This window comes from Loxodonta africana, chromosome X (genome assembly GCF_030014295.1).
Source record: "Loxodonta africana isolate mLoxAfr1 chromosome X, mLoxAfr1.hap2, whole genome shotgun sequence".
Classification (NCBI taxonomy): Eukaryota; Metazoa; Chordata; class Mammalia; order Proboscidea; family Elephantidae; genus Loxodonta; species Loxodonta africana.
The window spans coordinates 47,372,669-47,395,589 of NC_087369.1; the positions used below are offsets into that span (position 1 = coordinate 47,372,669).

General features: G+C 42.4%; 1 protein-coding gene across 3 annotated transcripts in view; it reads left to right on the plus strand.

The window, feature by feature from the left end:
- The window catches only part of NYX (nyctalopin), a 53,861-nt gene that overhangs the window by 21,592 nt on the left and 9,348 nt on the right, over nt 1-22,921 (plus strand). The window contains exon 1 of one of the 3 annotated variants that reach the window (XM_064278168.1): nt 1-22,921. This exon is cut by the window's right edge and continues 9,348 nt beyond it. The exons of 1 other annotated variant lie outside the window; for it this stretch is intronic. In XM_064278168.1, the coding sequence (XP_064134238.1) occupies nt 17,301-18,707 (1,407 nt within the window). In that variant the 5' untranslated portion in view covers nt 1-17,300 and the 3' untranslated portion in view covers nt 18,708-22,921. One more of the 3 variants, XM_064278169.1, reaches the window with a different exon arrangement.

A 22,921-nucleotide genomic window follows, 5' to 3' on the forward strand; every position in this document is an offset into this window, starting at 1 on the left:
AGGAGAAATCACTAACTAGAGAGTAGACAAATGTTAACTTTGGTGAAGGGAAAGACAACACACAATATAGGGGAAGTCAGCACAACTTGACTGAGGCAAAGTCATAGAACCTTCCTAGACACATCCAAACAGCTTGAGGGATTGAGTTACTGGGGCTGAGGGCTGGGGACCATGGTCTCAGGGGACATCTAGGTTGACTGGTATAACATAGTCCGTAAAGACAATGTTCTACATCCTACTTTGGTGAGTAGCATCTGGGGTCTTAAAAGCTTGAGAACGGTCATCTAAGATACATCTACTTTTCCCATCCTGTCCAGAGCAAAGGAGAATGAAGAAAACCAAAGACACGAGGAAAATATTAGTCCAAAAGACTAATAGACCACACGAACCACAGCCTCCACCAGCCTGAGCCCAGAACTAGATGGTGCTTGGCTACCACCACCAATGGCTATGACAGGGATCACAATAGAGGGTCCCGGATGAGCAGGAGAAAAATGTAGAACTGCAGTGCGATGGATCAATTTTGTGTAGTCTTCTAACTCCCACCCAAGTGATTGGGTGGGACTGTGCAAATAAGGTAAATGTGGCCCTCCAAGGGGATTGGTCAGTTTTGCCATCCTGCTAGGCTTAAAAGAGAGCCAATTCCAGAGCAGACAGAGGATCTCACTACCACCAAGCAAGAAAAGCCAATAGTGGAGAGTGTCCTTTGGACCTGGGATGCCTGCGCCGAGAAGCTCCTGGAGTCAGGAGACTGAGAGAGAGAGCTGTAACACCAAAGATGTTGAGGAGCAGTGGCAGAGAAATGCTGGCAGGAGAGACGGGCAGGAGACGGCATGATGGGCTTCCCAGCCCGTGGAGTGAGAATGCAGTTGAGGTCCTTGGGGAAGGAGGCTTGCTGGTGGAGTAGGGTGTCCCTGGGCACTTGGTGGAGCTAGGTTTGCTGACTCACGGAGCTAGAGCTGAGCACTTTCGGGCCAAGGCTTACTGGTGGAGTGGGGTGCCTCAGGGTACTTATCAGCAGAGCTAAAAGAGATTTGCAACACTTGCCTGAGCTGGGCAGAGGCCAAGGGCCAGAGAGAGGCCTGCCTGCGGGTATGGCTGGGAAGAGGATGTCCTGATGGAAGAACTGTATCCTGAGCCTTCCTGAACCTGAATTGTAACCTGTTACTTCTCTAATAAACCCCATAATCATGAGTATTGTCTGTGAGTTCTGTGTGGCCATTGCAATGAATTATCGAAGCCAAAAGATTAGTAGAGAGTGCCAAGGGGCTGTGGGAGGGATGGTTGGTGCCAGAATTGATAAAGATGGTGGAGAGGGGAGACATGTCTAACCTCTGCCTCATAGGAATCAGCCTTGGGCTGTTGATCTTGATCCTCCTTCCCCTTCCTGAAGTTAGAGGTGGTCAGACTGTGCCCCCACGCATTTTTACACGAACAAACTTCAAATTCACAAAAAAAGACCAGACTTACTGGTCTGACAGAGACTGGAGGAACTGTGAGACTGTAGCCCCCAGACACCCTGCTAACTCAGAACTGAAGCCACTCCCGAAATCCACCTTTCAACCAAAGATTAGACAAGTCTGTAAAACAAACAATAACACATGTTGAGGAACTTGCTTTTTAGTTCAATCAAGTATGTGAGACCAAATGGGCAACATCTGCCCAAAAGCAAAGACAACAAGGCAGGAAGGGATAGGAAAACTGGAAAAATGGACACGGAGAACCCCGGTTGGAAAGGGAGAGAGTGCTGACACATTTCAGGCGTGCAAACAACGTCACAAAACAATTTGAGTGTACATTTTTGAATGAGAAGTTAATTTGCACTGTGAACTTTCACCTACAGTACACACACACACGCACACGCACACGATGGCGCACACACACGATGGAATGCTCTGGAAAGCCCCATGCGTGAACCCTGGAGCTATGACAGAGGCTGGCTGAACAGAGGCCAGTCCTGCTGAATTTCCCATCTTCCCCTCCCTTCCTCAGACTGGGAGCCTTTTCAGATTTCCGTAGGGATCCTTCCCAAAAATACCAGTGTGAGAACAGGATTGCTAAGCAACTGCCAATGAATTTGACTTTCTCTTCTCACAAACTGTAATCTGAATTTTAATTTGGTAAATGTTTTGCTGCCTAAGGTATTCCCATGGAACTTAGCTCTGGACAGCCAAGGAGATTTGTTTTTGGAACAGTTACTGCTGATTCTGGGAGAGGCCATTTTTTCATTTGGATTTGGAAAAATCAGGGATGTCCTAAATAATTTTTGATTCAATTTTGTGTATATCCTGTCAATGAATTTGATTCTTTTTCTCTATCAAAATGAAGAGTTCGTGTAGTTTTTCAAGGGCATTGGGAGGGGGCAGAAGGAGGGAGATGGTTCTAGAAAGATTAAGGGAACTTGTCTTATTCAGGATGTTTTTGGTAAGAATTCTTGTTGCAAACAGGAGAACCCACTCTAGGCTGATGAAGCAGAGAAGAAGCTTATTTAAGGATATTAGGTGTTCACAGGCTTTCCAGTTGGAGGCCACACAGCCAGGAGCAATGCCTAAATTACATAGAGGGGCAGCTCCAACAAAGACCCCATGGCCACCCCCACTGGAGGGCAGACATGGCAGTTCACAAAGATCATACTGGTTGCTGGGTGCCAGAAATCCCATGCTAGCCTGAAAGTCAGATGCCTCTGCCATCATTCTTCTAGAATATTGTTTCGACATGGCGCCTGCCTCTGAATCTATAAGTTTGTCTTGGGTGTGTCTGATTGGCTAAGCTAGGTCACATGCCTGGGCCCTAACTTGAAGGGAAACTGAGCTGGGAAAGAGAGTTACTGGCTTCTGTCTTGAGGAGGCAGGACTTATAATGTAGTTGCTTGCTGCAGAGTTGATTCCGTCTCATAGCGACCCTATAGGACACGATAGAACTATAATCTTTACGGGAGCAGATTGCCAGGTCTTTTCTCTCTCAGAGTCACCGGGTGAGTTCAAACCACCAACGTTTCAGTTAGCAGCTGAGCGCTTAACCATTGTGCCACCAGGCCTCCTTGTGCAGAAAACTCCCTAAACGTAGAAAGAGTGCTTGTAAGGTGCTGAATAACCAGAAGAGGTGTCAACTGTCCACAACTTGTTTGATTGGAAGGAACAGAAATTCATTCACTCACACAGATGGTTTGAGTGGATTTAAGAAGTAGAAACGGGAAAATGTCACAGAAAGAGCTATAGCAGGGCCTTATGGAAACTAGAGGAGTCCATGGGTAGTGCGAACAGTTAAGCACTGGACTACTAACCAGAAGGTTGGCAGTTTGAACCCACCAAGGGGTGCCTCAGAAGACTGGCAATCTGCTTCCGAAAGGTCACATTCTAGAAAACCCTGTGAAGTAGTTCTCTACACACATGCGGTCGCAGTGAGTTGGGGTTGACTCCACAGCAACTAACGACAACAACAGGAGAACTAAGGAGCTGGCCAGCAGCTTCCCTCTCTCCCTGGTTTCCTGATCTCTGCCCCTGCGATTCTCCTGTCAGATCTATCCCTGTCTCTCACACTAGCTTCCTCACCTTGCCCTTGACTCCTGCTCCCCCGTGGCACTGACCTGCACAGTGGCTTCGGTAGAAACCCCAGCCCCAACTATCCAGTCCTTTCGTTCAGGTGCTCATATGATCTCACTGACAGTTTCTCAGTGCCAATTCCATTTTCATGGAGAAGGATGGATGTCCATGTGTTCAAATGTTCACCCGCAGTCCAAGCAGCTGTGGCTGGGAGAAGGCAGCAAAGGCATACACAGCTCTGAGTGAGGTGTTTGTTCTTAGAGGCAGTGGTTGGCAACAGCTGCTGTGGAACCATGGAGATGAAAGCCCTCAAAGATCAGGAAGTACAAGTCCTTCAGTTTACGGTTAAAGAAACGGAAGCTCAGAAAGGCTAGGCGGACTGGGGTGGGAGATAGTACAGCTCAGTGGAAAGACAAAGGTTAGTGTCATTTAACCACCATGAACCTGTTTCCTCTTTTGTGAGAAGGGGAGAATGATACTCAGCTGGCAGAGTTGTTGTATTAAATGAACTATAATGTATGTAACAAGCTTAGCCCTCTGCAAACACTTATTAAAAGTTGCCTGTTATAAAAACAGAGCCCTGGTGGCGCAGTGGTTAAGTGTTTGGCTGCTAACTGAAAGGTCAGCAGTTCAAATCAACCAGGCACTCCTTGGAAACCCTAGGGGGCAGTTCTACTCTGTCGGAATCGACTCAACAGCAACTGTGTTGTAGAGGGTCGATATGAGTCGGCATTGATTTAATGGCAACTGGTTTGGTTATAAGAGCAACAGAAACAATTTGTTTCATTTGAGCAGCATTATACATGCTCATATCAACCAGATAACATGTTACCCCAGTTTCTAAACTGTGTCCTGTAGATATTTGCTGTCATTTGGGAATAGTTCTTTTGCAGGCCTTGTTCTGTTGAGCGTCCCTGAACCACTTCCAGCAGCTTCTGTTCTAAAACTGTATATAAATGTATGTACTCTTTTGTGTCAAGTTTCTTTTGCTCAACATAATGTTTTTGTTGCTTGTGTCAGTAGTTCTTTTTTATTGCCAAATAGTATTCCATTGTATGATGATATTGTAATTTCTTTACCTACTTTACTATGGGTAATTTCCAGCTTTTGTCTATTATGAATAAGGCTGCGGTGAACATTTTTGTACAAGTCTTTATGTGGACATTTTTAAAAAACTTCTCTTGGGTAAATACCTAGGAGCTCTGTAGTTAAAGTGATGGACTGCTGACCAGAAGGTCGGTAGTTTGAAACCACCAGTGGCTCTGAAGGAGAAAGACGTGGCAGTCTGCTTCTATAGAGATTTACAGCCTTGGAAACCCCATGGGTCGCTTTGAGTTGGAATCGACTCCACGGTAGCGGGTAAAATACCTAGGAGTGGAATTGCTGAGTCATAGGGTAGACATGAGTTTAGCTTTAATAGATACTTTAAAATTTCCTAACGTTATTGGACTATTTTATACTTCTACCAAGAATGTAAGAGTATCCAGTTGTTCTACATCCTCACCAACATTTGGAGTTGTCAGTCCTTTTTTAATCTTAGCCCTTCTAGTGGGTGTCGGGAGTTCCTGGGTGGTACAAATGGTTAACACGCTTAGCTGCTAACTGAAAGACTGAAGGTTTCAGTCCACACAGAGGCACCTTGGAAGAAAGGTCTAACAATCTATTTCGGAAAAATCAGCCACTGAAAACCCTATGGAGCATAGCTTTGCTCTGACACAAAGGGGGTTGCCATGAATCAGAGTCGACTGACAGCAACTGATTAGTGGGTGTGTAGTTATATCTCATTGTGGTTTTAATTTGCATTTCACTAATGGCTAACGATGTTGAAAGCCATCTTGTGTGCTTAATGTCTATTTGGGAAACCCTGGTGGCATAGTGATTAAGAGCTACAGCTGCTAACCAAAGGGTCAGCAGTTTGAATCCACCAGGCGCTCTTTGGAAACTATGGGGCAGTTCTACTCTGTTCTATAGGGTCGCTATGAGTTGAAATTGACTCAACGGCAATGGTACTAGTGCCCATTTGTATATATTCGTTTGTGTAGTGTCTGTTCAAGTCTCTTGCTTATTTTTATTTAGCTGTTTGTCTTCTTATTGTTAATTTGTAGGAGTTGTTTTATTCTGTATACAAGTCCTCTGTAAGATACACACACACACATATGTTGTTAGGTGCCATCAAGTTGGTTCCGACTCATAGTGACTTGATGTACAACAGAACAAAACACTGCCTGGTCCTACACCATCCTCACAATTGTTATGCTTGAACCCATTGTTGCAGCCACTGTGTCAGTCCATTTCCTTGAGAGTCTTCCTCTTTTTCACCGACCCTCTACTTTACCAAGCATGATGTCCTTCTCCAGGAACTGTTCTCTACTGATAACGTGTTCAAAGTATGTGAGAAGAAATTTTGCCATCATTGCTTCTAAGGAGCATTCTGGCTATTTGTTTTTCAACACTTTATAGATGTGTTTTGCAGCAAATTTGCAGCAAATTTGATTTCTTGACTACTGCTTCCATGGGCACTGATTGTGGATCCAAGTAAAATGAAATCCTTAACAACTTCAATCTTTTCTCCATCTATCATGACATTGCTTATTGGTCCAGTTGTGGGGATTTTTGTTTTCTTTAAGTTGAGGTGCAATCCATACTGAAGGCTTTGATCTTCATCAGTAAGTGCTTCAAGTCCTCTTCACTTTCAGCAAGCAAGGTTGTGTCATCTGCATAACGCAGGTTGTTAATAAGTCTTCCTCCAATCCTGATGCTCCGTTCTTCTTCAAATAGTCCACCTTCTTGAATTATTTGCTCAGCATACAGATTGAAAAGGTATGGTGAAAAAATACAACCCTGGCGCACACCTTTCCTGACTTTAAACCAGTTAGCATCCCCTTGTTCTGTCCGAACAACTGCCTCTTGATATTTGTAAAGGTTCCTCATGAGCACAATTAAGTGTTCTGGAATTTCCATTCTTTGCAATGTTATCCACAATTTGTTATGATCCACACAGTTGAATTCCTTTTCATAGTCAATAAAACACAGGTAAACATTTTTCTGGTATTCTCTGCTTTCAGCCAAGATCCACCTGACATCAGCAATGATATCCCTCATTTCACGTCCTCCTTGAACAATTCAGCTTGAACTTCTGGCAGTTCCCTTTTGATGTACTGCTGCAGCCATTTTTGGATTGTTTTCAGCAAAATTTTACTTGTGTGTGATATTAATGATATTGTTTGATAATTTTCACATTCTGTTGGATCACGTTTCTTTGGAATGGGCACACATATGGATCTTTCCAGTCAGTTGGCCAGGTAACTGTCTTTCAAATTTCTTGACATAGATGAGTGAGCACCTCCAGTGCTGCATCCTTTTGTTGAAACATCTCAATTGGTATTCCGTCAATTCCTGGAGCCTTATATTTTGCCATTCCCTGCAGTGCAGATTGGACTTCTTCCTTCAGTACCGTTGGTTCTTGATCATATACTACCTCCTGAAGTGGTTGAACACCGACCAATTCTTTTTGGTACAATGTATTCCTTCCATCTTCTTTTGATACTTCCTGCGTTGTTCAATATTTTCCCCCATAGAATCCTTCAGTATTGCAACTCGAGGCTTGATTTTTTTCTTCAGTTCTTTCAGCTTGAGAAATGCTGATGGTGTTCTTCCCTTTTGATTTTCTAACTCCAGGTCTTTGCACGTTTTATTATAATACTGTGTCTTCTCAAGCCTCCCGTTGAAATCTTTCGTTCAGCTTTTTTACTTCATCATTTCTTCTGTTTGCTTTAGCTGCTCCAGATTCAAGAGCAAGTCTGAGTCTCTTCTGACATCCATTTTGGCCTTTTCTTTCTTTCCTGTCATGCTTTCTTCATGTGTGATGTCCTTGATGTAATTCCACAACTTGTCTGGTCTTTAGTCATTAGTGTTCAATGTGTCAAATCTATTCTTGAGATGATCTCTAAATTCAGGTGGAATATACTCGAGGCCATATTTTGGCTCTTGGGGAATTGTTCTAATTTTCTTCACCTTCAGCTTGTACTTGCATATGAGCAATCGAAGGTACGTTCCACAGTTGGCCCCTGGTTTGTTCTGACGAAATTGAACTCCTCCATCATCTCTTTCCACAGATATAGTCAATTTGATTCCTGTATATTCCGTCTGGTGAGGTCCATGTGTATAGTTGTTGTTTATGTTGTTGAAGAAAGGTATTTGCAATGAAAAAGTCATTGGTCTTGCAAAATTCTATCATGTGGCCTCCAGCGTCATTTCTATCACCAAGGCCATATTTTCCAACTACCGATCCTTTGTTTCCAGCTTTCACATTTCAATCACCAGTAATTATCAATGCATCGTAATTCATGTTTGATCAATTTCAGACTGCAGAAGTTGGTAAAAATCTTCAGTTTCCTCATCTTTGGCATTAGCGGTTGGTACGTAAATTTGAATAGCAGTCGTATTAACTGGTCTTCCTTGTAGGTGTATGGATATTATCCTATCACTGACAACATTGTACTTCAGAATATATCTTGAAATGCTCTTTTTGACAATGAATGTGACACCATTCTTCTTCAATTTGTCATTCCTGGCACAGTAGACCATATCACTGTCTCATTCAAAATGGCCAATACCAGTCCATTTCAGCTCACTTATGCCTGATATATCAATCTTTTTGTGGTCCATTTCATTTTGGACAACTTCCAATTTTCCTAAATTCGTATTTTATACATTTCATGTTCCGATTATTAATGGATGTTTGCAGCTGTTTCTTCTCATTTTGAATCATGCCACCTCAGCGAATGAAGGTCTTGGAAGCTTGTCTCCATCCACATCATTAATGTTCACTCTAATGTGAGGAGGCAGCCCTTCCTCAGTCATATTCTGAGTGCTTTCCAACCTGAGGAACAATGTCCTACTGCTATTCATAAGGTTTTCACTGGCCAATTTTTTTCAGAAGTAGACTGTCAGGTCCTTCTTCCTAGCCTATCTTAGTCTGGAAGCTCTCTGAAACCTGTTCACCATGGGTGACTATGCTGGCATTTGAAATACTTGTGGCATAGCTTCCAGCATCACAGCAACGCTCAAGCCACCACAGTACGACAGACTGAAAGACGTGTGGGATATATACATGTATAAACTGCAAGTATTCCTTTCTTTGTGTCTTTTTTAAAAAAACTGCTTTTTTGAGGTATAACTGACATACAATAAACTGAACATATTTAAAGTATACACCTATGAAACCATCACCACAATCAAGATAATGAATGTATACATCACTCCCAAGATTCTTCATGTCCCTTTGTAATCCTTCCCTTCTGTTGCCCTCCCCACCCATTCCTAGGCAACCACTGATCTTTCTGTCACTATAGATTAGTTTGCATTTCCTAGAATTTTATGTAAGTGGAATCATATAGTATGTACTCTTTTTGTCTGATTTCTTTCACTTAGCATAATTATCTTGAGATTCATTTATGTTGCAGGTATCAATAGTTCATTCCTTTTCATTGAGTAGTGTTCCATTGTATGCATATATCACAATTTGTCTACCCATTCAACTCTTCATGGATCTTTGCATAGTTTCCAGTTTGGGCCTCTTATGAGTAAAGCTGCTACAAACATTCATGCTCAAGTCTTTGGATGGACAAATGCTTTTATTTTCCTAGGTGTGAAATGGCTGGATAGTAAGATAGGCATATGTTTAACTCTTTCAAGACCTAATTATTTTCTCCTTTGAATTTTTTGTTGATGCTATGGTGTTTTGGAGCCCTGGTGGTGCAGTGGTTAAGAGCTATGGCTGCTAAACAAAAGGTCGACAGTTCAAATCCACCAGCTGCTCCTTGGAAACCCTATGGGGCAGTTCTACTCTGCCCTATAGGGTCACTATGAGTTGGAATCGACTCGATGGCAGTGAGTTTGGTTTTGGTTTGGACTATGTGTTTTCATTAATGAAGGCATGCTGATTAAAGGACAAATTCAGAACTTTTGTTATGAGTTATGGATTTTGATACCTGTCACCTGGGGCCATATGTGTCCCAGTGGCCTCTGGACAACATAAATCCTGCCGATATGAGTCAATGATAAAATCTTTTATTTTTATTTATTTTATTTCTCAAAAATTTGCAAAACATGAGATAGACCATGAAGGCACCTGACAATGACTGCACATACATTTTGTTCCAGTCTCCTCCTTCTTAGCCTTTTAATTATTTTTCATGAAACTTTTCAAAACACGGTACAATGCATTCTTCCTTACTGCAAAAAGTCAATAAATAAATAAAGCCAAGGGATTTTTTTTTTAAACCTCAGGAATATTACCACTGCAATGCATTCTTCATTACTGCAAAAGCAGTACTTAGAGGCAAAATAAATAAAACTAAAGTAATTTGAGTTTCAGGAAGATTACCACTCCTATGCATTCTTCATTATAATAAAAGCAGTATTAACAGCTAAGAAGCAGAAACAGCTGCCCTGGAATACTGCAGAACTGTTCACATTGGTGCAGTCCACCTGCTACATGTACAAGCAATGATTGGGCCCCAAGATTGAGTGTAGGGTAAGAATAACTTATACGAGTTCCAGACTCTTGAAAAGTACCACTGCAATGCATTATTCCTTATTGAAAAGGCATTATTTACTGTTCAGAAGCTAGAAAAGAAGGGAGCCAGTAACACTTGGAAACAATGAATGACATAAAGGAGAAAATGGCCACTATGACTGAACGAAGACTGGCAATAGCTTAGTCTCACCATAAGTACATTCTCAAGAGAACATAGTAAAAGGGAAACATAGTGAGGAGGCTTATCTCACAGAAATGTAGGCAAACCTGTCAAAATTTTAGAAAAATCACACATCTGGTATCACCTAAGACAATGCTCATTCTACACAAAAATGGGGCTCCCACTCAGGATTTTTTAGTTTCACGCATTTCAAAAGGCTCCCACCTTGAGGCTAACCATGTTAATATCAGGCTACCCTTGTTCTAAAGAACTCCAGAGGCATAAAAAGTGGGTGGGATGCCGTATGTCCCACATGTCTTGAAAGCATTAAAAGAAGCTACCAAATTGTTTTCCAACATGGTTGTACCATTTTATGTTCCTATCAGCAGTGTACAAAGGCCCAGTTGTTCCACATATTCTCCAACACTTACTATGGTCAGTCTTTTGCATTTTAGCCAGTCTAATTTTTTTTTTTAATAGGTGGCTATTTTAATTTGTGGCTATTTTTATTTGCATTTCCCTAACGTCTAAAGATGTTGAGCATCTTGTCATGTGCTTATCTGCCATCTGTATATCTTCTTTGGTGAAGTATTTCTTCACATCTGTTATTCATTTTCTAATTGGATTGTTTGTTTCTCTATTATTGAGTTTTGAGAGTTCTTTATATATTTTGGATTAAAAAAATCCATTGCCGTTGAGTCGATTTCGACTCATAGCAACCCTATAGGACAGAGTAGAACTGCCCCATAGAGTTTCCAAGGAGTGCCTGGTGGATTTGAACTGCTGACCTTTTGGGCAGCATACATAGCTCTTAACCACTACACCACCAGGGTTTCCATATTTTGGATACAAGTCCTTTATCAGACCTATGATTTACAAATATTTTCTCCCAGTTTGTGGCCTCTCCTTTCATTTATCTTAATGGTGTCTTTCAAAAAAAAAGTTTTTAAATTTTGATGATGTTCAGTTTATCATTTTTTCTTTTACAGTTAATGCTGTTTTTTGGGGGTGGGGTACTGCCATAGAAATCTTTGCCTACCACAAAGGCCACAAAGATATTCTCCTATGCTATTTCCAAGACACTGTATAATTTTAGTTTTTACATTTATATCTAAAATAATTTGTGTGTATGGTTTCAAAAAAGGGTTGAAGTTCTTTTTATCTTCCATATGGATATCCGGTTGTTCCAGTAACAATGCTGAAGGATTTTCCTTTCCCCCTTGAATTACTTTGACACGATCATAAAAAATCAATTGACCTTATATTCATGGATCTATTTCTGAACTCTCTATTCTGTTCCACTGATCCGTTTGCCTATCCTTACACCAACGACATACTATTTTGATCACTATACCTTTATAATAAGTCTTGAAATTAGGCAGTATAAGTCCTCCAACTTTGTTCTTCAAAATCATTTTGGCTATTCTAGGTCATTTCCATTTCTGGAATCAGCTTGTCCATTTTGACAGAAGGAAAGTCTATTGGGATTTCCACTGGGATCATACTGAATTTATAAATCAATTTGAAGAGAACAGTCATCTAGCAATATTGAATTTGTGAACAGTCTCTCCATTTATGTAAATCTTTTAAGATTTCTCTCAAAGATGTTTTATAGTCTGTAGTTCATATCTTTGGCTAAATTTATTCCTAAGTATATATATTTTTTATTCTATTGTAAATTATATAGATTTTTAAATTTCATTTTTCAATTGTTTGTTGCTGGTATATAGAAACAGTACTGATTTTTTTATATTGCCCTTGTCAACTATGATCTTGCAAAATTTACTAATTTGTTCTAGTAGTTTTTTTGTAGATAACTTGGAATATTTTATGTACACAATCATGTTGTCTGTGACTAAAGACAGTTTGAATTCTCCCATTCTAGTCTTTTATTTCTTCTTCTATTGCTATGAGTGGGACATCTGGGACACTGTTGAATAGCAGTGGGGTGAGTGGGCATCTTTGCCTTGTTCCCAATCTTGGGTAAAAATATTTAATATTTCATTACTAATTATAGCTGCGAGTTTTTTCATGGATGCCCTTTTCCAGATTGAGGAAATTCTCTTCTATTCCTAGTATGTCGAAAGTTTATTATTTGTATTGTTATGAGTGGTTGTTGAAATTTGTCAGATGCTTTTTTATGCATCAGTGGAAGAATTATATAATGTTTCTCCTTTATTCAGTTTATTACATTGGTTGATTTACAATTGTTAAACTTAATTTGCATTCCCAGGATAAATCCCACTTGGTGAATTTGACTTGCTAATATTTTGTGGAGAAATTTTGTGTTCTCTATGTTCGTAAGAGATACTGGTTTGTAATTTTCTTTTCTTGGAATATTCTTGCCAGGTTTTGATATCAGGATTATGATGGCCTCATAAATCAAGCTGGTAATTATTCCCTTCTCCTCCATTTTTCTGTAAAATTCTTTAACATATTTATAATAAAACCTTGTTTGTTAATTCCGATGTCTGGACTGTGGTGTGCTTCTCTTACCTATTTTTCCCTCTTGCTGCTTCTTTACATGTCTAGTATTATTTGATTGTAAATAGATATTGTGGATGGCAGTCGCAGAAACTCTGGATTCTCTTATCTTCCTTTGAAGAGTGTTGACTTTTGTTCTGGCAGGCAGTTAAATTACTGGGAGATCAACTTGATATGGGGACGACTTGGTTTTTGGCCTTGTAAGGGTAGGCCAATTTCAGTTTTGCCTTTAGGCCAGGGAAGTAGTCTTTACTCTTAAGGTTTCAGTGGAAGAAGCTCCAGCCATTTCACAAGGTCCTCTAACTAGGTGGATCTTGAACTCTCCGCCTGTCTTCCATCACTGGAAAACTGCTGAAATCGCTGTACAGCTTTTGGCCTTCAGGTCTTGTTTTCCCCTTGGGCTCCTTGAAGTCGCTCTACAATGTATACTTCATGACTCAACCACATGTTTAAGGGTCTGTATGCCAATTTTGGGGTTCCTCCCTTGTGGCTCTCTCTTTTCCATGTTATCCCTCCTCACTTTCCAGCCACTGTGGCAGCTATAAAGTCTAACCTCTAACTTGTCTGCCCAATAAGACTGTGGCTTTCTGCTTGAGCTCTGCTCCCCATGTGCTGTGTGGACTGAAAAATGTCCTGAGAGGAAAAGCCAGTTAAATGTTCCTCTTCTTTCAAAGGCTGTATGCACTCTGGTTGCCTGTTTTGGTTGCTCTTCGGTACCTTCAAACAAACAAAAAAAGTTGTCCTGAGTTTACAGTAGCTATTGGCAGGAATGTTAGTCTGATGCAAGCTACTGTACCATTACTGCAAGAAGAACTCACCCAAATACATTATTATTTAAAGCAATTGTTTTCTTTTTTTTTTATGCTCCTGCTGTCATGGTGCACTAAGCGTATATCTAGTCTTTATACTGGGTAAGTTAATACTGGAGTTTGGTTGTCTGTTCTGAGAATTTACTTAACTGAATTTAAATTTCATGAAATAATTCAGCAAATTAGTTATTGTTCTTAATAACCATCAAAGTTTCAGAGGCTGAAACTAGGTCTCTAACAGTGACATCATTTTTCAAAAATTTTATTGTACTTTAGGTGAAAGTTTACAGCGCAAATTAGTTTCTCATTCAAAAATTTATACACAAATTGTTTTGTGACATTGGTTACAATCAGTGACAGCAGCTTGAGTGTTTTTATTATTTTTTTTTATAAACTTTAATCTATTTTTCGAAATAGGTAATACATGCACATGGTTCAAAATTTAAGAAGTGAAAAAGGATATACAACAAAAAGCTTCCTTCCCACTTGCTTGCTTGTGTTTTTAAAAAATTGGCAGCTACATTTTTTGATCTCTTGCAGCATACAAACAAATTGGTTGTATCCTGCCTGTCACAATTCAATGAAGTCCTTGGCAAAGCGTTTTCAAAATAAAGGACATCCTCCAGCAGGAATTGTCACAGAGGAAAGCATCGATTCCATTAATTCAGCAAACATTTATTGAGCTACACAGTGTGCCTGGAACAATGTTAGCTATCATGGGGTATAAACATGAGTCATACGGTTGATAGTGCACTTTTCTTAATTAGAAAGGAGAAGAAAGTAGAATGAAGGACTATTTGTCAGGCAATCTGATGCCTTCTACTTAACCTAGTTGGAAGAGTTGGTGGAGGTTTGGTCTCTGCCCAGATGAAGCCTGGAGTTAAGGTTACATTCTTGGCCTTGTCTCTCTAACAGAATGTGTCTCCAACCCAGCAGTGGCCCTGTTCACAGCCAAGCTCAGCACCTGCCCAAGAACTTTGCTGGAAGTTTGGTCTCTATCTCACAGTTTTTAGGGGGAAGAAAAAACTAAGCCGAGCCTTCTCAACATCAGAACGTCGAACTAGTGACAGCTGACAACTGAAGGGGTGTTCAAAGTTCTGAGGGTTCCCAAGCCAAGTCTGAAAGGGCTGAATCCCTCTCCCAGCAGCTGAGAAAACATGGAGTGTCCACAAGAAATGAACCGAAAAGACACTGGAAGCTGAGCAAACCTACTGAGGCAGCAACAAGTGTATTTTACACACTCCTTGCATGGCAAAACTTCAGGTTCCCACAGGGGCTTGGTGAAGCCAGGCAGGCCCAGTGGGAAGGACTGAATGGTAGGCCAGGTGTGTTTGCTAGGAATTTGAGAGTACTGATGGGGAGAGGTATAACCAGAATGCTCCTTAAAAGTGAGGATGGCAACACTTCAACTTGCTTATTTTGGGCATGTCATTAGGAAAGACCAGTCTCTAGAAAAGGACATCATAGTTGGTAAAATAGTTCTTGTTAATTGACATCGAGTTGATTCCAACTCATGGTGACCCCGTGTGTACAGACTAGAACTGCTCCATAGGATTTTCAAGGCTGTGACCTTTCAGAAGCATATTGCCAGGCCTGTCTCCTGAGGTGCCTCTGGGTGGGTTTGAACCACCAACTTTTTGGCTAGGAGTCAAGCGCTCAACCATTTGTGCCATCCAGGGATCCTTGGTAAAGTAGAGGGTCAGCAAAAACATGGGAAACCCTCAATGAGATGGATTGACACAATAGCCACAATAATGGACTCAAACATACCAAGGATCCTGAAGGTGGTACAAGACTGGGGAATGTTTTGTTCTGTTATATATGAGGTCGCCATGAGCCAGAGGTGACTCGAGGGCAACTAACAACAATGATGGGGAGAGGTAGAAATTATGAATCAGTGGGCAGTTTTATGCCTGGATACCCTTTGTTCCTCTGCAGGAATTTCACATTAAGCACATTCCACCTGCGAGCTGCTGCTGGCCAGAAAATACAAACTGTGCATCCCCTACGGTGCCTTTTCCAGTGGTCCTTGAGACTGTTTGGGTTTGGGGTCTCTGGCTTCCATAGTGCAGCAGGCCATGCCATTCAGCTTTCCTGTGGTGGCAAGCCTGCTTATTGGAGGGCTTCTGAAGTCTTTATCTGATCCTCCATTCAAATGCTCAGAACAAAAGTAATTGATAAGCACCAGGAAACCCTGGTGATGTAGTGGTTAAGTGCTGTGGCTGCTAACCAAAAGGTCAGCAGTTCAAGTCTACCAGGTGCTCCTTGGAAACTATGGGACAGTTCTACTCTGTCCTATAGGGTTGCTATGAGTCGGAATCGACTCGACAGCAACGGGTTTGGTTTTGGTTTTCTTTCCCGTGATGATGTAAAAAAGTTTCTAAAGAGCAAGGACTGGTGAATGGAAATTAATTGTACAGCAGTGTCCACGAGGATTCTTTTGAGATGTATGAGAAGGTCATTAATAAATTTATTTAGTATGCTGTCCTTATGGTTTAATTTTAGTGACTGTTAAAGAAACAAAAACATAAGTTTATTCTCAGCCTTCTGCTCCCTAATTCTCTCTTTCCGTGATGGCTGTATTTCCACAGTGGGGGTTTTCAGAAATTTAATTCTTATGGTGGGAGGGCCTTGAGCAGCTCTGGCCAATAGAAGTATAATGTGAACCACATTTAAATATTCTAGTAGCCACATTTTTAAAAATAAACAAGTGATATTAACTTTAATAATTTATTTAAGACAATAAGTATATCCAAAATATAATTTCAACATGTAAGCCATATAAAAAATTAATGACAGTTTTTTTTTTTGGTACTAAGTCTTTGAAATCTGGTGTGTATTTTACACTTACCAACCCAAACCTGTTGCTATCAAGTAGATTCCCGCTCATGGCAACCCCACATGTGTCAGAGTACACCTGTGCTCTATAGGGTTTTCAACTGCTGATTTGTCAGAAGTAGATCTAGATCACCAGGCCTTTCTCCTGAGGTGTCTCTGGGTAGACTCCAACCTCCAGCCTTTCCGTTAGCAGCCAAGGGCAGTAACCATTTACACCAAAGCACATCTCCATGTGAACCAACCACAGTTCAAATAGCCAATAGCCACACGCGGTTAGTGGCTACCGTATAGGACAGCACAGGACTAGAATGTAGGCCACAGTGATGCCCTCAAGGTCCCCCTACCCAGGCAAACAACAAGCCCTGTGCCTCATTCCAAGAGTCCCTGTGGTGCAAATGGTTAAGTGCTGGATTACTAACCAAAGGGTTGGCGGTTCAAATCCACCCAGAGGCACCTAGGTAGTAGGGCCCGAGGATCTGCTTCTGAAAGGTCACAGCCTTAAGAACCCCATAAAGCACGGTTCTGCTCTGCATGCTTTGGGTTGTCTGAGTAGGAATCCACTGGACAGCAACTAACAACAAGAAGTGATGATACAGGCAGGAGGGAGTTTAGAATGGAAATCAGATGCCCGGATTAGCTCTGGGTTTTGTCGATTAAGATATCTGGAATGCAAAGGGGAGGGTGTTTTAGGTGGGGAAACCTGTGTAAGGCCTAGTAGGTTGGAAGAGGCCATTTGGAAAACGTGTGGCCTTGCAGGAGGTAAGAGAACAGTTAAGGGAGGAGAAGGCAAGGCGTGGTGGGGGCACTGGGCGGAAGGCCGTGCATCCAGCCACGTGGTAAGGTAAGATTTTACCTAGGGCTACCTTTCAGCTAACTGTTGCTCTGTTTTTGTGTTTTCTCCTCTGCCCCCTGCCCACTCTCCAGCGATGGTGCTGGGCCTGCCCGGCGCCTGGGCCACGGAAGCCTGCGTGCGCACCTGCCCTACCGCCTGTGTCTGCAGCAGCTCTGAGCGCGGCTGCTCGGTGCGTTGTGACCGCGCGGGCCTCCTGCGTGTGCCGGCCGAGTTCCCGTGCGAGGCGGCTTCCATTGACCTGGACCGCAACGGCTTGCGCTTCCTGGGCGAGCGGGCCTTCGGCACGTTGCCATCGCTGCGCCGCCTGTCGTTGCGCCACAACAACCTGTCGTTCATCACGCCCGGTGCCTTTAAGGGCCTGTCGGGTCTGGCTGAGCTGCGCCTGGCGCACAACGGCGACCTTCGCTACTTGCACGCGCGCACCTTCGCCGCGCTTGGTCGCTTGCGCCGCCTCGACCTGGCCTCCTGCCGCCTCTTCAGCGTGCCTGAGCGCCTCCTAGCCGAGCTGCCCGCCCTGCGGGAGCTCGCCGCCTTCGACAACCTGTTCCGCCGCGTGCCCGGGGCCCTGCGCGGCCTGGCTAACCTAACGCACGTGCACCTGGAGCGCGGCCGGATCGAAGCAGTGGCCTCCAGCTCACTGCAGGGCCTGCGGTGTCTGCGCTCGCTCAGCCTGCAGGCCAACCATGTCCGCACCGTGCAAGCCGGCGCCTTCCGTGACTGCAGCGCCCTGGAGCACCTGCTGCTCAATGACAATCTGCTGGCCGGGCTGCCCGCCGACGCCTTCCGAGGCTTGTGCCGCCTGCGCACGCTTAACCTGGGCGGCAATGCTCTGGGCCGAGTGGAACGCACCTGGTTCGCAGACCTGGCAGAGCTGGAGCTGCTTTACCTGGACCGCAACAGCATCGCCTTCGTGGAGGAGGGCTCCTTCCAGAACCTCTCGGGCCTTCTGGCGCTGCACCTCAACAGCAACCGCCTCACTGTGCTAGCTTGGGCCGCCTTCCAGCCCGGCTTCTTCCTGGGCCACCTATTCCTCTTCCGAAACCCGTGGCGCTGTGACTGCCGCCTGGAGTGGCTGCGGGACTGGATGGAGAGCTCTGGGCACGTGGCCGACATGCTGTGCACCTCCCCGGGCTCCGTGGCTGGCCTGGACCTCAGCGAGGTGGCCTTTGGGCACTCCTCTGACGGCCTCTGTGTGGACCCGAAGGAGCTGAACCTCACTGCAACCAGTCCAGGCCCATCCCCAGAGCCAGCAGCTACCACTGTGAGCAGGTTCAGCAGCCTCCTCTCCAAGCTGCTGGCCCCTAGGGCCCCGGTGGAGGAGGTGGCCAACACCACTGAGGTGCTGGCCAACACCTCATTGTCCAGCAGCCTTCCCTCCCATGGGGTGGGATGCTGGGGCTGCAAGACCACAATTCTACTTATCTCTTATCTTCTGTGCAATGTGGTCCAGCATGTGGTGTTTGGCCTGCATATGGACTGATCCTGACACACTGGAGTGGCCCAAACTGCCTTGGCCAGCAAAAGAAAGTTTGGTTAACTGGGCTTGGGGGAGGGTGCTTAGAGAGGGAGGGACAGGATGGCTGCAGGTCATGAGGATGCCAGTTGAGGGTGGAAGGAACAGTTTGCCTCCAGAGCTGGCCCTAGGAAGAGGAGAACCCTGGGAAATGCCACATGGGGGAGGAGGGAGGCTGTGGATTTTTGGCCTTGTCATATGGGCATCAGTTGGAAACGAGAAGCAAGAGTGAACATGGAAGGCTAGGAACTGGAATCTCCTAGGGGTGCAAAATCCCTTTCCCCCCATCTCCAGGCAACAGTGCCTGCAATGCCTGACTTACAGTCGGTCCATTGGCTAAGTACTAAGGACTGTGCCATTTCTCCTGGCAGGGTAACCCATTAAGACCACAATCCTCCTCCCCCTCCCCCAGGGGCCTGGGGACATTGGGGTCCAGGAAGGTGGACCAGGCATGAGAGAAGGGGGATGGTAGCAGGCCTTAGAGCAAGAGGGTGGTTCCTGGGGTCTGAGATGTGTTAAGAGACATTGTGGTTGTGGAAGCTAAAGCCAACATGGAGTCCCTTACGCCATGCTGGAAAAGCGTGGCTACTACCTGGTTTCACAGGGCAAAAATTAAAGATGATAAGTAACCTAACTTTTAGAAATAGTAATTAGCTTGTTTCTGTAGATTTATGCATAATCGACAGTTCCTCCTTTTTAACTCCTGCATTTCAGACAAGCAGATGCCTTGTTATCTGCCTCTGCTCAGCAGGCACAGACCACATCCTTATCCGCCCCCCTCCCCCCAACTGCAACATTTGTCTTCTTAAGCAAACTGACATTTCAGAGAAGAAAGGAAGTTGAAGGGCATTTTAATGGATCTCTGAAAAAATGGCTAAAACCGCCAGGACTTCTCGAACTCTTTTTGTTTCCCTCTGACTGTTATTAACCCCAGTGCTGCCACATTTCTTTGGAACACATGGTTTAGGCTGTGTGTTCCCTGATCTGACAATAAATCTCTAGTATAGTTTTTAACTTTGCTTCAATTCTCAGAAATTCTTTTACATTTCTGGTGTCAGAGACATGGGATTCCCTAGGTAGCCTCTGCAATCACAAGATTAATTGCTGGTTTCGAGCTTTGGTACCAAGCTAAGCTGACTGAGCTCCTTTGTCTCTGCTTTATTTCAGGATTACTCAGGTAAAAATAAAAAACAAGAAACCTCTTGGAATCTTGGCTCCATGCCTTGCATAATAGCTCTCCTGAGATTTATTTTTTGATCTGTATTTTGAATTGTCAACTTTGGAACTGCTGTCCTGATGGATAGTGTGAACTCCAATATTTATTGTGAGTTTGGTGAATCATAGTGCTTAGGACTGTCTTAGTGTGGGGTATGCTGAATCCAAGAAAGCAGCTGATTTTCCTCTGGCTCACTGCATGGCCAAGAACTATGGATGTAGGTGTTGTTTGTATTTGGATTTTTGTTTGAGCTCCTTAACAACAGTTCGTTAAATCAGTGACCACTTTAGGGTACTTTCCAACTGGAAAGATTAGTATATTTAAGGTCTAAAATAAGAGACTAGGTCTCTAGCCAGCAGAATGAATTAGGTTCAGAAAGAATGAAACTAGGTTTCATATGGTTGTGACAAAGGAATCCCAGAGTCTTTAAGCCACAAAAATATGTGGGCATGGGTCAAGCATCTTACATGCCCTTACAGCACTTGTGCCACTGACAGAAAGACACCCATGAAAGGATAAGCTGGGACATGAGGTGGAACAGAGCTCTAGGCTGCCCAGCAATTGCAAGGAAACTCTCATGCAACAGAAGCACACTGTGAAACAAAACAGTGACCAAACCCCGTTGCAGACTCTCTGCTAGGAATTTTATTTGGCTCTGGGAATTCAAAGTTTCAACCTAAGAGAATAAGATTCTTAACATCCTTGATAAATGAACCTGGATTTCTCCCCTACCAGGATGCTGGTTTGGGTTTCATGTTCAAAAACACTATAAGCTGAATATACTTGAAGTAATTTGAAATCTCAGTGATCACTTTGGAAAAATGAGTTCCCATTTGCATTGTCCTTTTCAGAGAGCTTTTGTTTAATGCTCAGTTTTAGTCTAAAGGTCTGAATAAAATTCTTCCATCTGAGACTCTGGCATGTTAACGAGTTTGTCTAGGACCTGTTTTTCTATTGAACTGAGTCAATCTCATCCAAGAATTGCTGTATACATTTTAAGAAACGGTTTCTCCATATTTTTGTCTTGTGTTGAGTATAAGCCTGGGTTTTGAGCTGGCCTCACAGACTGCTGAATTTAGGTAATATTTCTGTCTCATTTTGTGTCTGAGTTTTTGTCTTGTCTCTGGAAGCTGTGACTGACAGTTGCTTGGTTTTTCTCTTCTTTTTTTCTCATGAGGCAGTCTTTTAAAACTTAGTTTTTTTTTTCTCTTCCAAGAAAAACTGCTTCTTGAGCCTGTCTTATCAGTTGGGCTTTCAGGAGGTACACTGAAAAAATTTGATACAAATTGGTCTATTTGAAAGGTGCACTGAAAAGGAGGGATTGTTTATTTTGATTGGTATAACAAGGCCTTAAAACGGACAACTTATTCTAAATTGTTTCCTTAAAGGATCCTTTAAAATATGCAAAAGAGAGGGCTATGAAAATGTAATAATTTCCTACCTCTGGATGAGATGGTATTATTAAATTACATTATAGTATTCCTTCAAAGAAATTACTCTGATCAGTTTAATGATAAATAAGTGCTTACATAAGTCAAATAGTCCTAATATTCCCAGAAATTAATGAAAATGAATCCATTTAACAGAGGTTTTTATGTTTATGTCGACTTTGAAAACAAAACCTCTCTAAGTAACTTAAGCTAGATATTATATGAAATGTGTTTTATTTATGGAAAAGGAGTAGTTTTTATTAATTCCAGAATGAGAAGAAAGAAGACTAGACTGCTTACCAAGAGAATAATAAAAATTAGATGGAAAAGAATTTAGTTATCTTTCAAAATACATAGGCCAAATTAAATTTAATGTAAATGAATTGATATTAACTGATTCTTTCTTGAAAGGAGCCTCTGAGATGCTCACTACTCCAGAGAAAGCTTTGAAAAGACCCCTCCCAACCAGGCAAAAACCTTTTAAAGACAAAACAAAATAGGATAAATAATGTGGACATTAATGAAGCCTAAAATAAGAAAAATGCTACCTTAATACAGTTACCGGAAATTGGGTGGATCCCCAACATAAAAAACCTGTGGACAAATCTAAGGTTAGATTGAGAAAATATAAGAAATGGTAAGGGTTTGAATGGAAATATAGACTATTTAGACAAACTTTACTTCAACAGTAATTATGTTTTGTAATATATAGGGTTAAATTAATTTCTAAGATTTTTTGGTAACTTACTGATGTTTATAGGCTCTTACTTTTTATGCCTCAGAGAAAGGATATATATATATACCAAACCCATTTCCATCAAGTCAATTCTGACCCATAGTGATCCTATAGGACTGGATAGAATTATTCCATAGGGTTTTCAAGGAGCAGCTGGTGGATTTGAACTACCGACCTTTTGGTTAGCAGCTGAGTTCTTAACCACTGCATCACCAGGTCTCCATATACAAACATACATATACGTATATATATATATATGTATGTATATACATGGTGGCACAGTGGTTAAGAGTTATGGTTGCTAACAAAAAGATTGGAAGTTTGAATCAACCAGCCACTCCTTGGAAATCTTGTGGGTCAGTTCTAAAAATGCCCTAAAGGGTCACTATGAGTTGGAATTGACTCGACGGCCATGGGTTTGGTTTTGGGGTTCTATAAAAGGTCTATTAAAATGGAATTTATTTGATATTGTCAGACTTCTTATTTGCTGCTGGTAAAAGTTTAATGGGTTAATTTATGAGAATTTTTAAGAGGTTTAATGTCAAATAGCATATATATAAAGCAAAGAATTGGGTTTCTCACTGTTAACAAAATTTTCTTTGATTATTGGATCGAAGAGTTAATTTTATTGTTTGTGCAATCTGCCCTGAAAGCAAGGGTTCAACAGGATAAATTCCTGAGTTGAAAATCAAGCTGCATGGCTTTGGAAAAAGCTAAGGTTTTTACCTTTAAGGTCTTTGGTTAAATAACTCAAGTATTGTTTCTCAGTGACTATGATTAACTCATAACAACTTTGAAA